This window comes from Ophidiomyces ophidiicola (genome assembly GCF_022830035.1).
Source record: "Ophidiomyces ophidiicola strain CBS 122913 chromosome Unknown scaffold_31, whole genome shotgun sequence".
Taxonomy (NCBI): Eukaryota; Fungi; Ascomycota; class Eurotiomycetes; order Onygenales; family Onygenaceae; genus Ophidiomyces; species Ophidiomyces ophidiicola.
This window is the reverse complement of record NW_026054671.1, coordinates 81,058-98,734: the sequence shown is the minus strand read 5'-3', so window position 1 is coordinate 98,734 and position 17,677 is coordinate 81,058. Positions and strand designations below refer to the sequence as shown.

Genomic DNA, 17,677 nt, shown 5'->3' with positions numbered 1-17,677 from the left:
GACAGAGAAGGATGCACAAACGACCATACCGAGAAAAAACAAAACCAATGCAATAGGACAAATATCAAAAGAGGGGGAAGGAGTGCGGCACGAAATACCAGATCAAGAATGGCCAATAGCTTTGCCAGTCAATTATAATGAACACGAAAACAGGAGACCCCTCATATCGGTTTATCCCGCTGCGGACCAAAATCTACCTCGACAGGCTTATTCTTCTTGCTCTTAACGGCAAACTCCGCAAGAAGTGCCAGATGATCACTAGGGAAGTGATAATTTGGGAACCCAGGAACCCTCTTCAAGTATTCTTTATCAACCTCACCTAACAGGGCTGATACTTGAAGTGAGTTGGAGGAGTACCAGATGTAGTCAATCACGTCCGTGAATCCAGGAGTGTAATTAGTAAACTTTAACTCGCCAATGGAAGAATATGCTGATTTCAACGTAAATGGGTGGCTCATTCCCACACGGCTAAGATTTCCGTACAGGCGTTTTTCAAGGTCTGGATGCTCTTCAGCCATGCGACCATGAGCTAGAAGATTATAGACAGCCGACCCTGGGCGAGAGTTGAAATCACCGCAAACCAGAATAGGGATCTGTGACGCGCTAGTGTACTGCACCGAGGGGGCCGGTTCAACAGGGGTGGAAGTTCCTTGATTCTGTTTCCCATCTTCCGGCTCCGAGAAACGAAAGGCCGCCTTGTCAGTGCATGGCGGAACTTTGGTGTATTTCTCTGCGAGTTGCGTGACCTCTTCCATCATAATGGCAACCTGGACGAGCTTCACATCTTTATAAGCCGGGTCCCAGTAGATATGCGCATTGACGACAATCAAACGCTCTCCCGTAATCCTGTTTTCTAAGAATATCACAACAGCAATATTATCCTTCTGCCATAGTCTATTATAGATGTCGTCCTGGCCTTTCGCATCCGGTCTTCGAACAGCGGTCTGACCGAAATGAATCATATTCTTCTCAAGCAGAACGTATTTACTGCCCTTGAAAAAGGTAGCGCAACCATCCACTAACTTAGCCTCCTCTTCCGGCATGCCTTGAGCTCGACCTTTTGGCCAATAGACACCCTTGTAATCATTGTACGCGAGCTGTTCGCGGAAAAAGCCATGATAGCTCCCTTGATCGATTTCCTGCAAGCAAACAATGTCCGCATCGTGACCGCGTATTTCATTCAACAGAAGGTCTCGTCGGAATTCCCATGCTAGAGCTCTTGATGGCGCATATCCGTACTGCTGGTTTGTGGCATATCTGTCGCAAAGAGTATTGTAGGTAAGAGCGGTAAACTTGTTGTCACTATTGCCGCCAGAAGAGGAGTTTTTGCCAGTTTCGTCAAGAATAAGCCAGTCGCGATTCGAAGGAGGCACCTGGGCTGCTTGGAGTTAGCTAGGGCGAAAAAGAACGAAAAACGGGAGTGTAAGAGACATGGCCACATACCAGGCATTTCTTCTTTTAGGTATTTAATGAGCGACTTCGTTCCTTCCTGCATAATGCGCGACTTCAGAATGTCCGCGAGGGGATTACCCTCGATACCAAGGGTGTCAAGCTGGTACAGGTAGCCCAACTCGAAGGGGAGGGTTTGGAGGTGGTTGTCGAAAAGAAGGAGCTTCTTGAGATTGATTAGCATTCCGATTTCCTCCGGTATTTCCGTCAGCTCGTTACTCGAGATGTCTAAATGGGTTAAGTTTTTCAGTCTCCCAAGATTTGGAGGAAGTGTTTTTAGTTTGTTATGATTCAGATACAGCTTGTCAAGAAAGATATACTGAAATAGCCCACCGGAAAGCGAACGAAGACCTTGCCCACCAAAGTCAAGAGCCATCCAGTCTTGTCTACGGTGATCTTTGGTTGCTGTTGCCCGATTTCGTTCTTCTATTCCATTATCATTTTGATCTGCCTGGTTGGACGACAATTGCAGGCCTTTCGTCTGTTGTGCAACCGCCCGCGCGTAGTAATGGGGCGAGCTCGCCTGTCTTGACTCAGCAGCGAGCTGTAACTGTAGCTGCCAGTGCTCATTCATAGGCTCTTCAATCTCATCTTCCACATTGGCAGTTGTTCCATTCTGCAGGTGTGCCGGGGCAAAATGCTGGTTTGTTGAGGCTAGCGTTGCCGCGGTAAAACTATGCTGGTGAGCGAGATTTGACGTTGATTGCGAATGAGGGTGGTGGGTCTGCTGCGCATGATGGGGATGATGGGTTGGGTGCTGGAATTTCGGCATTGGCATTCCAAACCGCTGATGGGATTGGCCATTCATCATGACAGGCTGGCCCTGGTGGTTCTGGGAATACATGGCGTAGGAGTTATGGCTAGGCGATTGGTTCAGAGGAGGAGAACGCGACGGTGAAGGGGTGTCGGTGTTGAACTTGAGCCTCCCGTTTGGGGAGCCAGTTCCGTTTCGGAGAAGGTGTCGCTGGTGAGCAGAGTGGTGATTATGCTGCTGGGCCTGAAAGTAAAACTGCCCGACCCCAGGCTGCTGGAACCTGTAGGTACCATCTGCCATTTAACGAGGCAGATGAGACCGGGGGTGTACTTCAGGGAAGGTTAAACGAGAGATCTTCAAGCAGGATTGAGTCGGCGGGAGATGTGGTAATGGGTGGAGTGAACGTCTGTGTCTCTTCAACATCAGGTCCTCAGGGGATTCCCCTGCGAGCGGGCCTGTTTTGCAGTCTGGTGGTCTAAACACGGCGAGGGCCGTCTATCAGGTAGAGGTAATAGCCTCCTCGTGCGTGTTTTGTGACTCCCAACCACCGGTAGTGACGGCGCTAGCAGCGGGCTTGCAAGAAGACTCGGGGGCCTGAGGCGCAAGGGAATCGAGTCGAGCTACCAGAGAAGTCGATGCCACAATGAAAGCTTCAGAGCAAGATCCGCCGATGGTCACGCAGAGCAGAGAGCAGTCATTGATCGCGCTGTGTTGGTCTGCCTTCGCCGTTTCAAGACGCAGTTTGGATCTGGCGGGAGAACCTTGAAGATCACCTGACCCGCGATGCCCGATCGGGCACGTCAGTCAGGTGACTGGTGGCGGCGGTTTCGGCAGAATCCTTCCGGCGCGGGGAGATGAATGAAGGAGGAATGAAGGACTTGAACTTCCACGGACAGACTTATTATTGCAGATATTCTTATTGACCAAGCGCACTCGCTGGACTACCGTTGCACCGAGCTTTGTGCTTCGATTTGCCTCTAGCTGTGTGGCTTGCACCCCTTCTCAACCCGGAAACTGACTACACATCCATACAAACAAGGCGTTGCTCGGCCTTAACCTGCACGCCAATACGGTACTCGCCACTGCCCATAAGTCCGTGTGGTGAGCTTCAAGAATACTTGCTCGGTGGATCGCTGCGGCGCTTGGGCCAGAAAACGATCTCCTCGAAGCAGCTTGTCTATCTCTGAAATCCCCCCCTGCTTGCCCGACCACGGACCCTTCTATGTGCAATACGGCATATGTCTTTGTGTGTTATCGCTGTTGGGTTTCAAGTGTCGGCTATTGATGCAGGGGAATATCACAGTGGGCTACAAAAGTCGCTATTGTAGGCTCTCAGCTCCGTACGGAGTACAGAGTGCGCATTAATGAGGGAGTCCTCCGCACTCTTTCCGTTGAGCATTGTTGAATAACTACTATCCGTAAATTGTATATTCACTCTGATACCGGGTTTCGCCTCAAATTCACTGCAGTCTGGAAAGGGCCTCGTATGACTTCCCCTGCATTAGCAAACGTGTTTCATCATCAAGAGTTTGAGCCCGCGCTGTTGGCTGCTGGAGTTTCCGAGCATAGTTAACTTCGGTGCTTAGAGCCTCCGCTAGTTAGTTACATATTGTAGCCTCGTTTCTATCGAAACCGAACAATGCTAGACGTCCTCAGAAATTGATTCAATGTGCTCTGTCGACTCTTCAGTTGCCCCGCAAGGCTGGATGGAGAGCCCCTCTGTTGTTTGAGCGAATTCTCCGAGGTGTTTCACGCCCCTTTCTGCGTCATGAAGAGTGCTCAGTACTTAATAACATCCTCTGCTAACACGCAATTTGTGGCCTAACTAGTCATCCCGTTGGCGCCCGGATCGCTACCATCAGCGCATATTTCGTGCCGCTCAGGGTGCCCATGCGATCCTTTCTCGATCACAAGCAAGCGAGAGCGCTTCAGCACGACCTTCCCCAGATGTGGCTGCTCAGAGAATAGGGGCTTCACCGAAAATCATCCCCGTGCGCGCGCGAGAAATGGCCGGGCCTGCCGGGCTATCGTATCTCTACATCCCTCCCACCTCGTTCGCAAATGATCTCGGACGGCATGAATACTTCAACCTCTCTAGCATGACCATCGCCTCATCATCGTCCGCTGCCTCGTCCTCAACAGACTTTACAATCCATCCTCTTGTTCGTCAGCATGGGCGAACATACCTCCGCGATCCAGAAAATCCCTATCCGTTACCATGCGACCTTCTCGAAATCCATCGCCAATCGCTGCGATCGCTAATGCTGATCGAGGTCTTTGGCGCCCCGTTCTGTTCGCCGCATTTCGAAGATACTCCGCCAAAGCGGGTGCTCGAGATTGCATGTGGATCTGGGTTGTGGTCAAGCGCATGCCACGAATATTTTGCGAAACGCGGCCACTCGGAGATTTCTTTTACCGGAATTGATATCATCAACGTTGCTTCGGATCTACAAAAGCAAGGTGTCGACTGGGAATTCAAACGTCATGATCTACGAACATCCAAACTGCCCTTCCCAGACGACCACTTCGATTTTGTTTTCATCAAGGATGCCGGCATTGCGCCCTCAGGCCCAGACCTTCAAAGCACCCCGCTTGCAGAGTCTCTTCGCGTCTTGAGGAAAGGAGGCGTTCTAGAAGTCTGGGAATCGGATTTTATTTTTCGATCCTTGCTTCCTGATCCACCTAGCGTTCCTGGATTGTCAGAGCGAACTGAAGGGCTGGCCGAAACTACAGGGACGTACACCATATCCTCAGCCACCCCCTTTGCGGATGCGCAGAACCCATTTTTGCGCGACTATAACTTGTGGATCGAGAAAGCATTCGAAACACGCAAACTTACTCCAATGCCCTGTGCAACTGTGAACCTATCTTTTACCTCCGAATCGGAATCGTTCGAGAGCGTGGATAGCCGCAGAGTCGCCATACCTCTTGGAGAGGTAAAGTGGGAGCAAAAACCACACACAGGAACAGCGGCGCGGCCGCCACTGACAGAAGAGCAATTGGCCCTGCGCCATACTGCCTTGTTAGATGCTTTGCAGATGATGGAGAGCATGGAGCCAATTCTTAGGGAGGCCAGTGGAAAAGGAAGAGCCGAGTGGGACCGCTGGTGGGCGAGTATGAGGCAAGACCTATTGCAAAACGATGGTGTCACAAGCGGCGAGTGCTTGGAAGTGGGTGCGTGGTGGGGGCAGAAACGGTGATCGGGAACGTTTCAGACATAAATAGGCGCTGCCTCGATGATCTTATAATTCAGCCCATGTCAACTCGTTACATTCTTTCGTCATTTTGGTCTGATTGGTGTTGTTGCCGAAGCTTCTCATCGGCTAGAGTAATGGTTCTTGAGAAAACGGTACCGCTTCAGGTAATACCTATATCATGAACAGGTTTAGGCAACTTTCCACGGGTCCAGTTGAAGCTGGGACGAGATTTCAACAAAAAAGGGGCAAAGAAAAATAGAGTGGCGGTAGTTTTCATCTCTTTCTATCTTGCGTGTATATAGTAGAATAACTTTTAGGGCTCAAAATTTTCCTCTTCTTGTTCCCAGGTCCAAAGAAAAGTAGATAGGAATATTTACTTACAGTGCTTCGATTTCTACCATGTCAGATGTCAGTCTGGGCAATGAACTTTTGAAGAATCCTAGTGGAGGTTGACAAGAGCGCACCTTTCTTTACAAAATAGGCTCTCTGGATGCCTTTTTTGATCTGTTCCTCGTCTTTCAAGTGAGCCTGACTCAGGAATGCGCGATGGAGTCTGTCTCGAAAAAACTGATACCCAAGGGGATAGTTGCGGCCTAGATGTAAGAGTTCTAGCACGTAGACGGTTTGGATTAGTATCATAGCTTCAACCAGCTCTGACACTGCTAACACTGGTATTGAATCCGGGGCATTTTGTGCATAGGGGAAATCTTCTGCCTGTGCGTTTACATTTCTAGTACATACCCTTGTAGACCCGCACAACCTGATATCGAAGGGCGTAGTGCATATTGCAGGGTCTCCTGCTTAGAGTTGAGGCTGCTATCTGAGCAGCCTTAGAGTTTTCTGCCCGTATGGTATGCTCTCCGCCTTCCGCACGGAATCCAGAAATGTAGGTAGGTTGTTAATATTCCGGCCCGCCGCCTGGAAGGTTGGAGTCTGCGGGAGTCCGCGTTTCCGCGACGGGCCGATGAAGACGATCACGTGGATCGGCCAACCGGGCCGAGGCCCGATCGATCGGCGTTTTGGGGTGAAGCAGACAGTCAACTTGTCTTCCAGGACGCATACACCGTCAAGCCGCGTTCTCAGTGAGAAGTTATAACACTGAACTAAAGCTACTATGGCATATCGACTTATGGCACGAAGGCCATTCATCCGTACAGCCTTCAATCTGCGCAAATGCATGCCTACCACCAGCTCTCCCAATCTTCCCGAACCACAATCTTCATCTGCCCCTCCCGCACATCACAAATTCGACTCTAAATGGCTTTCGAAAACGAAACAACGCCTTGCAAAATGTATGCAATATGGCTTGAAGCCTGAGCAAGCTCTTGTTGCTGGTGATATATCCCAACAAGTAGCTCGAGACTGGCGGGAACTCGTTGCAGGCGGCGAGGGCTTCTTGACATGCGAGAAGCGACAAGGGCTATCAAAACACAATGTTGTCTGGGGAGAAATGGTATAGACAGTACCTGACCTGATTGGCCAAACAGACATATTTGATACTGACTTGACTCTCTTCTGTCTTTGGTTGATGGCAGGATGTCATGGTAAGTACTGATAGCCTCTGATGACACGTCATTTTGAATTGTACAAGTATTTTTTGATGCTAGGCTGAAGCAATTGATGCTAAATTATAAATAAGGGTAGGTTCTGGTCTTTTAGTTGGTTCGCGTCTGCGACACGAAGCTTCGGCACACATACTGAATTTCTTCGCTCAAAGGGCATGTAAACAACGTGATGTATGTACGATATGCAGAAACGGGTCGTGTCAATTGGACACGCAATTTTGCCATGTACCACGACCCGGCGCATGAAAAGCAATGGCTAGAAATGATTGGGTCGACAGGCATTGGTCTTATTCTGAAAAGCATTAAGATCGATTATAAATTCGTATACATACACCGCCCTAGCCTTGACCCCGGTAGCACGCGCGTTCACTAACTGTGGTTACACCGTAGCCGATGACATACCCAGACCAAATCAGCGTGTACCACAAGCTGGCCCATGCACCGCCGTCCCTGTCTTCACCCAACCCCAACGCCTACTCTGACCTAGTTTTTGATGTAGTGATTTTATCTGAGGCCAAACAGCGAGTGGCAGCGCGCTGCCATGAAGTTGTCGTGCTGTACGATTATCGGATTGGTAAGAAGGTTTCCGAGCTTCCCCAGTATATGATAGATCAGTTTAGGCACACGTGGGAGCTTCAGCAGGAAGCCAAGAGAACCAATAGACAGAGGATGCAGGAAATAGACGACCGGATAAGGGACTTGGAGGTGCAGAGTTGGGATCGCAAGGGCGCAGTTGAGGACATGGGCTCTGTAGGGTAGACGGTGCTGCATCTCTGCCCAACATCATGGCTGGTGGTGCATGAACGCTGCCGGCACGTGTTCAAAGTGTTTCGGGGGTAGCGGAGGGTTTAAGCTTCCCATCCACGTGAGATATCCTTCGAAACATGGGAGCGGCGGATGTTTGAGGTTGATTTAAATGTGCGCTCGAGATAGACTACTGGCGTGAGCTGCCGCAATCCAGCGCATGGACCGTGTCACGGACAGTGAAATTGCAGGCAGAAGCGCGGGTATTGCCACGCCGGACGCTTAGCTAATCCTGTGGCTTGTACTCCGTAGTCAGTTAACTCACTCCCTAGCCTCGAGGGCGGGAAAAAGTAAACCGCCAACACTCTCTTTGCACCCTCCGCATGGCCTAGCTGCTCTCTGCCTAGGCCCACGCTTATCTTTCCTTTCTGTTGCGTCTGTATTCTTTATCTGTAGCCTTCGTCTACGCTCTCGCACTCTTTGCTCTCCCCCCAGCCGTCCGTTCCTTGGCCATTGGCTGCCAAGTGGATTTGGACGTTGACCAGCGGCGCTCTTGTCCATGACACGACCAGCAGCAGCAGCAAGGAAAAATCACCAAGGTAGTCGTCATGAAAACGGTCAGGTCTCTTCTAGTAGGAAAGTCTCCAAACAGAAGTCGAATGGCCATTTAAATGGAACTTTGAACGGTCACAAACCCCCTCCCGTACCCGACCTCCCTCCCCTCAACGCCTCCGGATCCGAGCGACCCTCGACAACGCCGTCGCCGGGCAGTATTAAGTCGGATGATGCTGTGGAAGGGACAAATATGGTGCTGAATGGGCAAATATTGGCTAGGGGGGATGGGAGCAGTGGTGGTGTGGCGCCCAATGGCCATGTGCATCAGCCCAGTTCTGCAAACGGGGTGGCTTCAGGAATAAGAGGTGGGGATTGTGTCAATCGCCGGCCGGAGAAATTGATGGGCCCAATGCCAGGTGTTAAGAAGGCATATGCTAGCAAATCCGTGAATCCATTTCATCTTGCTTCCACGATCCTCAAAGCTTGCCCCATGGCCGACACCATTGCGATCCTTATATTTCTACTGCAGCTCCCACCTATCATGCTTACTCTCGTTCAGTTTCTCTATGCCTCAATGACATTTATGCTTCCAGCGGGCGTCTCCAGCGGTACACTTACATCGAACTTCGACATCTTTCAGGGGCCTGCGGGTACTCCCTCCCTCTCGACCATGATCGCTATGGATGCATTTTGTCTACTGGTCTGGAGTCTATTTATGTGGAATTGGGCTCGAAACTTCGCTATTGACCTTGCACACATTCAGGTAGCCATAGCTTTAGGTGCCGGAAGTTCAGGAGATACAAGTGGCGTTAACGCGTTCTGTGTTTCTGTTCTTTTGGCTGTGCATTTGCTTCGAAGTGAAGGGATACAAGATTTTGTATTTGGACATCTACTTTCCGCGAATATTGTTTCGAGTGACATCTTGGAGAAATATTCGATTTTGATTCCCACTGAACTCAAAAGAATACAGAGCCCTTCCTCTCCAGGCTGGGTGCGAAGTCTTCTTGCTGTGCACATTCTGGCACAAGCTGGGACAGCAATGGCTAGGCGGTCTATGGCGAAAAATCGATCCCCGCCACGAACCAAAACAGGGAAACGACATGATACAGAAGCATCTGCCGGCGCACAATTTGACTCTTCGACTCTTGAACCTGGGGCATCTCCCTCACCACTGACCAACTCAGAGGCTCTTCCTTTACCTGGTTCCGTAACGAATGAAGGCAGGGATCGTGTTTCCAGTGCGAAGAAAAGAAGACGACAGGCGAATGAGGCGAGGCGATTACAACCATTCTGGGCTGCATTAGCAAGCACAAAACTTACTGTCACTCGTGAGTATGACCGTTCGAGGCATGGAAACTGGTACTCTCCCGACTTTCCAGTCGCCGAAGATGATCTTGAAAGAACACCTCCAGGCAACGGCCTGATCTGGATTACCCATATTGATAGCAGTTCGATCAAATTTGCGGCTAGCGATCTAGCAACAGATGAAGACCCTATGTTGAGTGGGGCGTATGACTGTGGAGCCTCTGATACTGACCCGGATCCTTTCTATGTTTGTGTTAATGGGGCTCACTGGGCCCCTGTTAGCCTGACTAGGATTCCTGAGAATTCTGATGAACCTTCTTTAGTTCATTGGAGAGGAGAAATTGCTGGATTGGCACCTGACTGCGCTTACGCCTGTAGTTTCGTGCGCTACGATAATGACGAGGAGATTGGCTTTGTGAGCATGAAAACACCTCCGGCTTCGGATACAGATCAAGGTAAGAACTTTGTGTTTACCTTGATTCCTGGCAAAACTAACATGTACGCAGCATCCATTGCCCCTCCTATACCGTCATCTCCAAGCCAGTCTTTGCGGCCATCTTCTCCAACTACGACTCTGAAAAACTCAATTGTCAATGCGGAAGCCAAGTTAAACGAGCGCCGGGCCAAGCTGAAAAGAGCTAGAAATGACCACAAAATTCAACTTTCTAAAATCAAAAAAGAGCTCGACAATTTCACCCATCGCCTGAACAGTGGTGGCGATGACAGCAGGCAAAAGCAACGGTCTCTTCAGTTGGAACGAAATATCCGACAAACGGAAGAGGCAACCGCCGCTTTTGAACTTCAGTTAGAAACTCTCGGGAGTATACCAGAAGAAGAAATGCAAGAATGGGATTCTCACAAAGCCATCTATCAGCAAGAAACTGACCAATTGAAGTCTCTGAAAAGTGAATTGGACGATGTCAAATCTGCCACAGATCGTGAAGCGTCATCGGCTGAAAACGAGTTGACAACTATTGTACAGAAAAGAGAGCGCCTTCAGAATCGCTGTAACAGACTTTCTGAGCAATATGAACGTATCACGAATGCTAATAGTCAAGGGCTGAACGAGCGGGAACGACGTGCTGCCGAGCAAATTGCTAAAGAACAAGAGCATGCAAGGATAGAGGAAAACTTCCAAGAGCAACTGACAAGTCTCACTGCTTCCCTAGAAGAATACCAACTCCGTACCACACGGTTATGGCAGCAAGCTATGGCAATCGAACAAGTCTACCAGCAGCAACAACTTTACATCAACTCAGGCCCATTGACACCCGAAGGCGATCTCCCAGGAACGAAGACGCAGCCAGTAGATACGACTTCTTTCAATGGCCCGGTGTGCCCCAGTGTCCCAAACATCACCACGGCTTTTCCGATGTATAACGCAAATGAAAAACCCAGCTTGGCCCATCGGAGTTCAATGTCTCCAGTTATGGGAACCTCGCTCCATGCAGGATACACAGAGCCACAACTCTGCCCGTCTTCCCCCTTCGCCAGCAAGCGCTCAATGTTCACCCCAGAACAAAGTAGCCATCGTGGCCGTTCCATGTCAAATTTTTCTAGCCGTAGTACGCAGGTGGAATACAGCACTCCCCCACTCTTTGGGGACATTGCAGAAGCAGAAGTTCGCCGGAATCCTACCTTCATCCCGAACCCACTGAACCATAGCTTAGCTCAATTCAAGCGGACTGATAGCCGAAGTAGTGGTAGTGGGAGTGGAAGCGGAAGCGGCGATGGTAGTCCCCATTCTAGCCGTCTGAAATCTGCTTGGCCAAGTTGATAAGGGATAGATATTGTCAAGATGGATTGTTGGTTGTGCACAGATAGAAAGTTGTTCGTCCCTCCTAGTAGCTAGCTTCAAGAATCGAAGTGCTCTCTGTAACAGTCGTGTCATTCTTAATAAAAAAATACTTGTTTTACTCTGGCCAGACATAATTATGTTGCTTCAGTCACCACATGTGAGATGATCAGGTATACGGAGTAATATGAACGATATTTCTCATATACGGAGTATAGAGCCATGCATTTATAGAAACGGTGCTGCTATGATATATGCATCCGAAATGGGAATTCTATAAACGAAATTGATCTGAAGGGTAAAATATAGGATACTTGGAGTTCGCCGTCATGTCCATCTAACGCTGGAGGAAGAGCAAATAGAACCGGGAAGAGCTAGAACACAATTCAATCATGGCTCCCCTTCTCGTGGTAAGGGAGTGACTGGTTCACCGATCTTCCAAAAGCGAGTGTCCGCGTATGTAAGGCATAGTTCATTTGTAGAATGATATGTTTCAGATTGTTGTGGCTGCCTCTGTGATTGCTCGCAACATATCTTCATGACCGTGCCAAGGACAACTACATGGTCTCCAACTCGAATGCTCGAGGGATGATATCTGCACTCTAGTATAAACGGAAAATTAGGTAGAGAGCCATTATCCGCAGTAATGCTTGCTTCCTCTCCTTGAATAACGAGTCGCGGCGGTTCGCCTTCTGAAATCGCGGGCAAATTGTGGGGCGAGCTCAGCGACGCAAACCTAAACGTGCCTTTTTTATCCTCAAGCAAAATATTTTCATGGCCTCTTGAAAACTCCCTCGCTAGTCTGGCTGTGGCCTTGTTCGACGATAACAGATGAACCAAAAACCGCTGTGACGAGAGGATCGCATCATATGTTTCTGATGGCATTTTCACGTTGAAGGACACAATTGGATCTGGGTATAACGTTACAGTGTTAAAGGATGATACAGTCATTCCTCGAAAAGCAGAACCAGCGTCATTATTTGGGAATGTAGATGTTATTATTGCGACTGCGTGAGGGACCAAACGCATAAGCGAGCGAACCTGCGATTGGATATTAGTGTCGATGGCAGTGAGTGAATACGGCTCGGTAGATATATCGTCCTCCGGAGCTTCTGCAGCTTTCTCTAGAGCTGTCTGGGCCCCATATTTCGACTCCTGGGTATGGGTAGGTGCAAATGACTTTGTCAGCTTGTTGATTTCTTGCGGAAGCGAACGTAACCCAGGCGTTATGGTAGGGCGGACAACATCGGCGATACTTGTAACATGCTTGAAGACAATGGTCTTAAGCATACGGCCATAATGGCGCTGGCACTGGAATGTTGCAAGTGAGCCAAGGGCGTGAGGACGGAACGGCGAAGCCGCACGAGACACAGCTAGTCTCGAGGTGAGAACAAAGGGCATATTCCCACAGAGTCGACGTTTGGTAGCGAGAGCCGATACTCAATCATCTTTCATACTAGGAATCCACCACCAAGTTAACGAGGTAGCCATGTTAAACTGTTTAGATGTTCGCAATAATGGTTTGCCGACGACAGTGATGAAAAAAAAAGCTTACCTAAGCGTGTCACAACATCCAGCATTCGGCCTCAGCATTCATTTTCTGTTTGACAGCTATTAAGATCTAATTCCTTTATAACAAGAGTGAATCACCGACTCTAGAGCCGAATAAACACCAGCACAATGTCAATTGCCATCCCTTTCCGGCGCATTGGTGCGCCATCGCTCCCTTCTACTACGACCACCTACATCTGCTCCCAGTGCCGACACGCAACGCTTCTACGCCGTCCTAAACGCCCCTACACCTTCACACAGCTCATTACCCTTTCAGACGGAAGCACATTTACCCACCGCACTACTTCGCCTCAATCAGTCTATCGATCTCTCCGCGACACTCGCAATGCGCCGCTCTGGAATCCTTCGAGCGACCGCCTGCTTAACGTGGAGGAAGACGAAGCGGGTAAACTGAGAGCATTCAGAAGCCGATTTGGACGAGTATGGGACTCCGCGAGTAAAGTCTCTGCAGAAGCAGGATCGAAAAGCCGAGCGCCGGCGGATGAGAAAACTGCACCCTCCGCAGAGGAGATGGAAGATGAGGATGATAATTTATTGGATCTGATTAGTTCGTTTGGCCAGGCGGAACCAGAAGCTCCACAGCCGAAGGCTGGGAAGAAAAAATAAGTGATAGCTTTGTTGGTTTCTACATGCACGTTCATGATCTCCTGGAAATATCTTGTTTCCCCTAACAACCGGGTTGTACGAGTAGAGAGACTAAGTTTCGTTCGATATATGCATTATTGCTATACAAAGTGGGTTTCTAGAGGTGATTTTTGCGTGAGAGGCTCTTCATTTTTTTTTTTTTAATGTACAGATAAGAATCAAAAGCTGTCATACACCCCTAAAATGCTACAGCATCGTTCAGCATTAAGTTCCGACCGTATTCTGGAACCAAATATTCATCGAAAAACAGCGTATGGCGTTGTGTGAGAAAAAATACCTGCTTGCGTAGCTTCATTATCATACAAATTGCTCGCCCTGAAGCATAGTCGACTGTGGACATTCCGTGGTGGGGCCAAGCTCGTTACGGTCCTGAGGGGGCTCAGAGACTGGTGGCGGGGCTCCATTGAAAAATGGATTCGTATCGTCGCCTGCATCAAGTTGCATTAGGAATGTTTCCCATAATTCAATCAACTAAGTCAACCGTTAGTCATCTCGAACTATAAGGAATGAAGATGGATACACTTACTTCCTTCTGGGCCTCAACAGCGCTCTCCAAGAACGTTTCAACGCCGGATTTGAAATCTTCAACTTTCTCTTGCTCAAACCGTTCAAGTTCATTCCGCATTAATTTGCCCATATCCTCGAAAAGAAGTCTTGTCTGATGCACTTTCCTCTCTGCATCTGCCACATCTGCATTGGCTTGATTTAATCTATCTTGCTGAGATTTCCCTTGCCGCAGAAGCTTATCTTGAACATTCCTTCTTTTTTGAAGTTCTGATTCGGCGGTATGCCAACTCTGAAATGATTTTTGCCGTTGACTAAATGCCATTTTCACGCTTCCTATGAGCCGGATATACTCGTCTATTGTGATGCCCAGGGTAAGTATATCTTGCTGGGCCTGTCGTTCGTAAAGTTCACGTATTCGAAGCTGGATTTCAGAAAGACCCTCTAGGGGACTCGACAGGGCAGGGGATAATTCAACAAGCGCCAGCGAGTGTAGAGATGCTGAAAAATCACTTGCAGCCTCAGCAAGCCCTTTACGTTGTTGGATCACTGTATCCACTGCTTTCATCAAACCCTTCAATTGATTCTCAAGCGCTTCAAGGTAGATCTTTCTATCATGGAACCACTGTCACCAGTTAGCCTTAGCAGCAGAGTACATATTACTAGGGTTTCTCACGTCATCATGTTCGACGAATTTAGTTCCCCCACCGACCGATATGCCCAAAGAGCTAAACATCCCCTTGCTTTGACCTAAATCTGGCTCTCGGTTTTCTTTATTTTTAACATCCATATTAAATGCTTCGCTTTCCAAGAATATCTTTAAATCAGCATCATGCTGAAGTACCGGATGCGCTGCGATTTTATTCAGCATACGCTCCAATGCAGCTCTTCTTGATTCAACAAAATTGGATTCGAAGCGACCGACTGCCTGCTTCTCCGGTGGTGGAGGTACAACAATGCCGGGGTTATTATTATGCAGAGAATTGTATAGCCACAGAAAGTCACGATATCTTCTAGTAACGGCAAATTCGGGCCGTATGTAAGCTTTCGATGTAGTCTAAGCGCAAAGATCAGATGGTAATCGCGAATCATGGAGACCACATAATACGCACCTTTGTCCTAACCTGGTAGACAATGTGGCTACTTGTGAGATCACCTACTTTATGGGGATCCCCAACTGTAATATAAAATGAAGGCTTTGCAGCTTGTTCAACGGACATACTCGGCTTTGTCTGCTTCTTTGGTACATCTCCGACGTTCGGATGTGGTTGGATAGGAGGAGGTCTCATTTTCGGCCGAGTGTCGATATCATCTTCTAGATTGACCGATTCCATGAGTGCTGCACTGGATGACTGAGATGTTGATGATGTCGGGCGTGTTTGACGGGTCGCAAATGGCTCCTTTTGGGGAGGAACGGGGCCTTGCTCAGAGATGGGTTGCAACGAGCTGCCACCCAGCGGACCTAGCGGATCACTCGAATCGTCGACAGCCTCCAATTTTGTCACTTGAACACCAAATTTCTTTGGCGTACGTACGCCTCTGGACGAAGGAGATCGGGGACTGGTAAGGGACGATGGGGAAGCGAGCTCATTCTGTTTGCCTATTGAAACGGTCAATCAAGATGTAGGCGACCATTGTGGAATCTGATCAAAGATTACCAGACTCATTCTCATTAGAAGTCTTGGACTGGGAGGGCATATCTGGGATAGCAATCAGGTCCACGTTTGGGTCAATAAATGGTGTGCAACTTGGGTTTGACTTACCACCCCATGGCGAATCGCCATTGTCCAGATCCATGAAGCAAGGGGAAAATGAAACACTATTGAAGATTTGGGAATTCTTGGCGCAATTCTATAAGAGCAAGGAAGTTTCTTCAGAGGGGCGATGAGAGAGAGAGAGTATATAGAGACGATTCGCGTCCGCTTGGCGGCGCAGTTAACTAGTCAGCTTGCAAGCCTATTTGAAGAATGACCAGAAAGCCTGCCTTGGCTGGGAGCGGAGTAACTATGTGCCGGGCATAAACCCCCTCCCAAGCACATACTCCGTACTATATAACCCTACTATGCCGCTCAAACCACGCGCGTCAAGATGCGGTCTTTCCATCAATATTGTACTCGGCCTCCCTAGGCTTCTGTGTTTCGTTGGAGCCCGCTCTCGCCTAGCGTCGCTGCATACGGGGCCTTTCGCGCCCTGCGCACCACTTTCCTGCATGTTATCCCCCGGACTGACTTGCCAAGGGAAGAATGGAACACGATACCGACTTATCCAACCTTTAGGATCCCAGATTCGCGGGAAAAGGCCTAACGTATGGCTCGCTGTGGATGATTCCAACAATGCTATCGAGTATGTCACTAAACGACCGCCTCACGGCGATAGTCATGCTGGAGAGTCACCCTCCGCCGCATTACTTGCATTCAAACATGAACTTGCAGAGACTTTTCAAGAAAGATCCAATGATTCGCAAGCTTATCCATTATATTCCTGATTCGGAGCCTGGTGGGCCAATGATGGTTCTTGAAGCATTTACTAACTCGCTTTGGGAAGCGCGGAATGCGAGGCCATTGACTGCAAAGGAGATAAAATGGATTATGAAGGGCGTTCTTCTAGGCATATTTACAGTTCATATGAAAGGGTTGGTTTATACTGGTGAGTGTAAAGTGCTGAAATTTTATTTCAACATGAATTTTGAACTTGGCATATTCACTCTCACTTTAGATCTGAAAATGGAGAATGTCGCCCTTGGCAGGTTTGATCACTCAAAACCGAATGAAAATGTTCGTGAATTGATTGTCCGACTCGCTGATTGTGGTTCCAGTACGTTAGGTTTTATTTGATATTGATATGTTTTGAAAAGTCCCTGACTTCTCGCGTAGTTAGTAAGCCATCAACCAAAGAAGTGACCTCCCTAACATACCGGAGCCCTGAAGTTCACTTCGGCAAGCCGTGGACTGAAAGTACAGATGTTTGGTCCTGGGGAATAATTGTGAGTATTCTTAAATGCGGAGCTTTATTGTGTGTACATACATTCTGGCTAACTTCCCTCACAGCTAGCGCAATTGCTTCAAGCCCAAGTCAATCATAAATCACCAGGAATGTACGATACGATTTCCACGGGACCCCTGCAGAACAAGACGAAAGCTGTTCGCGATCAGCTTGCTATTGACTTTGACCTGGCCTCCGTTCCGTTCTATGTTGAGGACAAACATTGTGCCGGTAAGCTACCTTCACCACAGCCAGACGAAGCATACATGTGGGCAAATGATATGGTAGAGAAAGGCGTTGCTGGCGAAGACATCCAGTTCTTGGTTGAGGTTTTAAATCCGGATCCCAATGCACGCTTGACTGTGCGTGAGATTCTTGAGAGTGGATATTTAGAGGTCTGATTTATTGCATAAAGTCCCATATAGTTTTACTGCATTGCTTTAGATGTATCCTGGAATACGGCCTTAAGCCATCTAGACTCTATGTATATGCTTTTCCGCCGTCGCATAGCCACTGCAATTAGCTGGGCTTCCAAACGTAAAGGTGGGCATCCCTTATCGCTAGAGGGTGGCAAGCCTATCGAGGCGATTGATATAACTTGAGCGAACAT

The 17,677-nt window shown here is 48.7% G+C and overlaps 8 protein-coding genes across 8 annotated transcripts; 5 read left to right on the top strand and 3 right to left on the bottom strand.

Moving 5' to 3' along the window:
- Positions 1-161: 161 nt before the first annotated feature.
- CCR4 (Glucose-repressible alcohol dehydrogenase transcriptional effector) lies at positions 162-2,503 on the bottom strand (the record flags this gene model as incomplete). The annotated part of the gene is made up of 2 exons (XM_049254746.1): positions 162-1,378; positions 1,444-2,503. 2 exons carry the CDS (start codon positions 2,501-2,503, stop codon positions 162-164), a joined length of 2,277 nt encoding a protein of 758 aa, XP_049106263.1.
- Positions 2,504-4,209: 1,706 nt separating this feature from the next.
- Positions 4,210-5,403, top strand: LOZ57_005718 (uncharacterized protein; the record flags this gene model as incomplete). Its single annotated transcript, XM_049254745.1, has 1 exon — positions 4,210-5,403. The coding sequence occupies one exon, from the start codon at positions 4,210-4,212 to the stop codon at positions 5,401-5,403; it is 1,194 nt and encodes a 397-aa protein (XP_049106262.1).
- A 1,785-nt stretch (positions 5,404-7,188) lies between these two features.
- LOZ57_005717 (uncharacterized protein) lies at positions 7,189-7,724 on the top strand (the record flags this gene model as incomplete). The annotated part of the gene is made up of 2 exons (XM_049254744.1): positions 7,189-7,287; positions 7,356-7,724. The coding sequence occupies 2 exons, from the start codon at positions 7,189-7,191 to the stop codon at positions 7,722-7,724; spliced, it is 468 nt and encodes a 155-aa protein (XP_049106261.1).
- Positions 7,725-8,268: 544 nt separating this feature from the next.
- Positions 8,269-11,346, top strand: LOZ57_005716 (uncharacterized protein; the record flags this gene model as incomplete). The annotated part of the gene is made up of 1 exon (XM_049254743.1): positions 8,269-11,346. One exon carries the CDS (start codon positions 8,269-8,271, stop codon positions 11,344-11,346), a length of 3,078 nt encoding a protein of 1,025 aa, XP_049106260.1.
- A 408-nt stretch (positions 11,347-11,754) lies between these two features.
- On the bottom strand, positions 11,755-12,765 carry LOZ57_005715 (uncharacterized protein; the record flags this gene model as incomplete). Its single annotated transcript, XM_049254742.1, has 1 exon — positions 11,755-12,765. One exon carries the CDS (start codon positions 12,763-12,765, stop codon positions 11,755-11,757), a length of 1,011 nt encoding a protein of 336 aa, XP_049106259.1.
- Positions 12,766-13,044: 279 nt separating this feature from the next.
- LOZ57_005714 (uncharacterized protein) lies at positions 13,045-13,542 on the top strand (the record flags this gene model as incomplete). Its single annotated transcript, XM_049254741.1, has 1 exon — positions 13,045-13,542. The coding sequence occupies one exon, from the start codon at positions 13,045-13,047 to the stop codon at positions 13,540-13,542; it is 498 nt and encodes a 165-aa protein (XP_049106258.1).
- Positions 13,543-13,878: 336 nt separating this feature from the next.
- On the bottom strand, positions 13,879-15,882 carry vps5 (Vacuolar protein sorting-associated protein vps5; the record flags this gene model as incomplete). Its single annotated transcript, XM_049254740.1, has 5 exons — positions 13,879-14,052; positions 14,108-14,710; positions 14,762-15,142; positions 15,198-15,685; positions 15,744-15,882. The coding sequence occupies 5 exons, from the start codon at positions 15,880-15,882 to the stop codon at positions 13,879-13,881; spliced, it is 1,785 nt and encodes a 594-aa protein (XP_049106257.1).
- A 623-nt stretch (positions 15,883-16,505) lies between these two features.
- LOZ57_005712 (uncharacterized protein) lies at positions 16,506-17,468 on the top strand (the record flags this gene model as incomplete). The annotated part of the gene is made up of 3 exons (XM_049254739.1): positions 16,506-16,899; positions 16,959-17,068; positions 17,133-17,468. 3 exons carry the CDS (start codon positions 16,506-16,508, stop codon positions 17,466-17,468), a joined length of 840 nt encoding a protein of 279 aa, XP_049106256.1.
- Between the last annotated feature and the right edge of the window lie 209 nt (positions 17,469-17,677).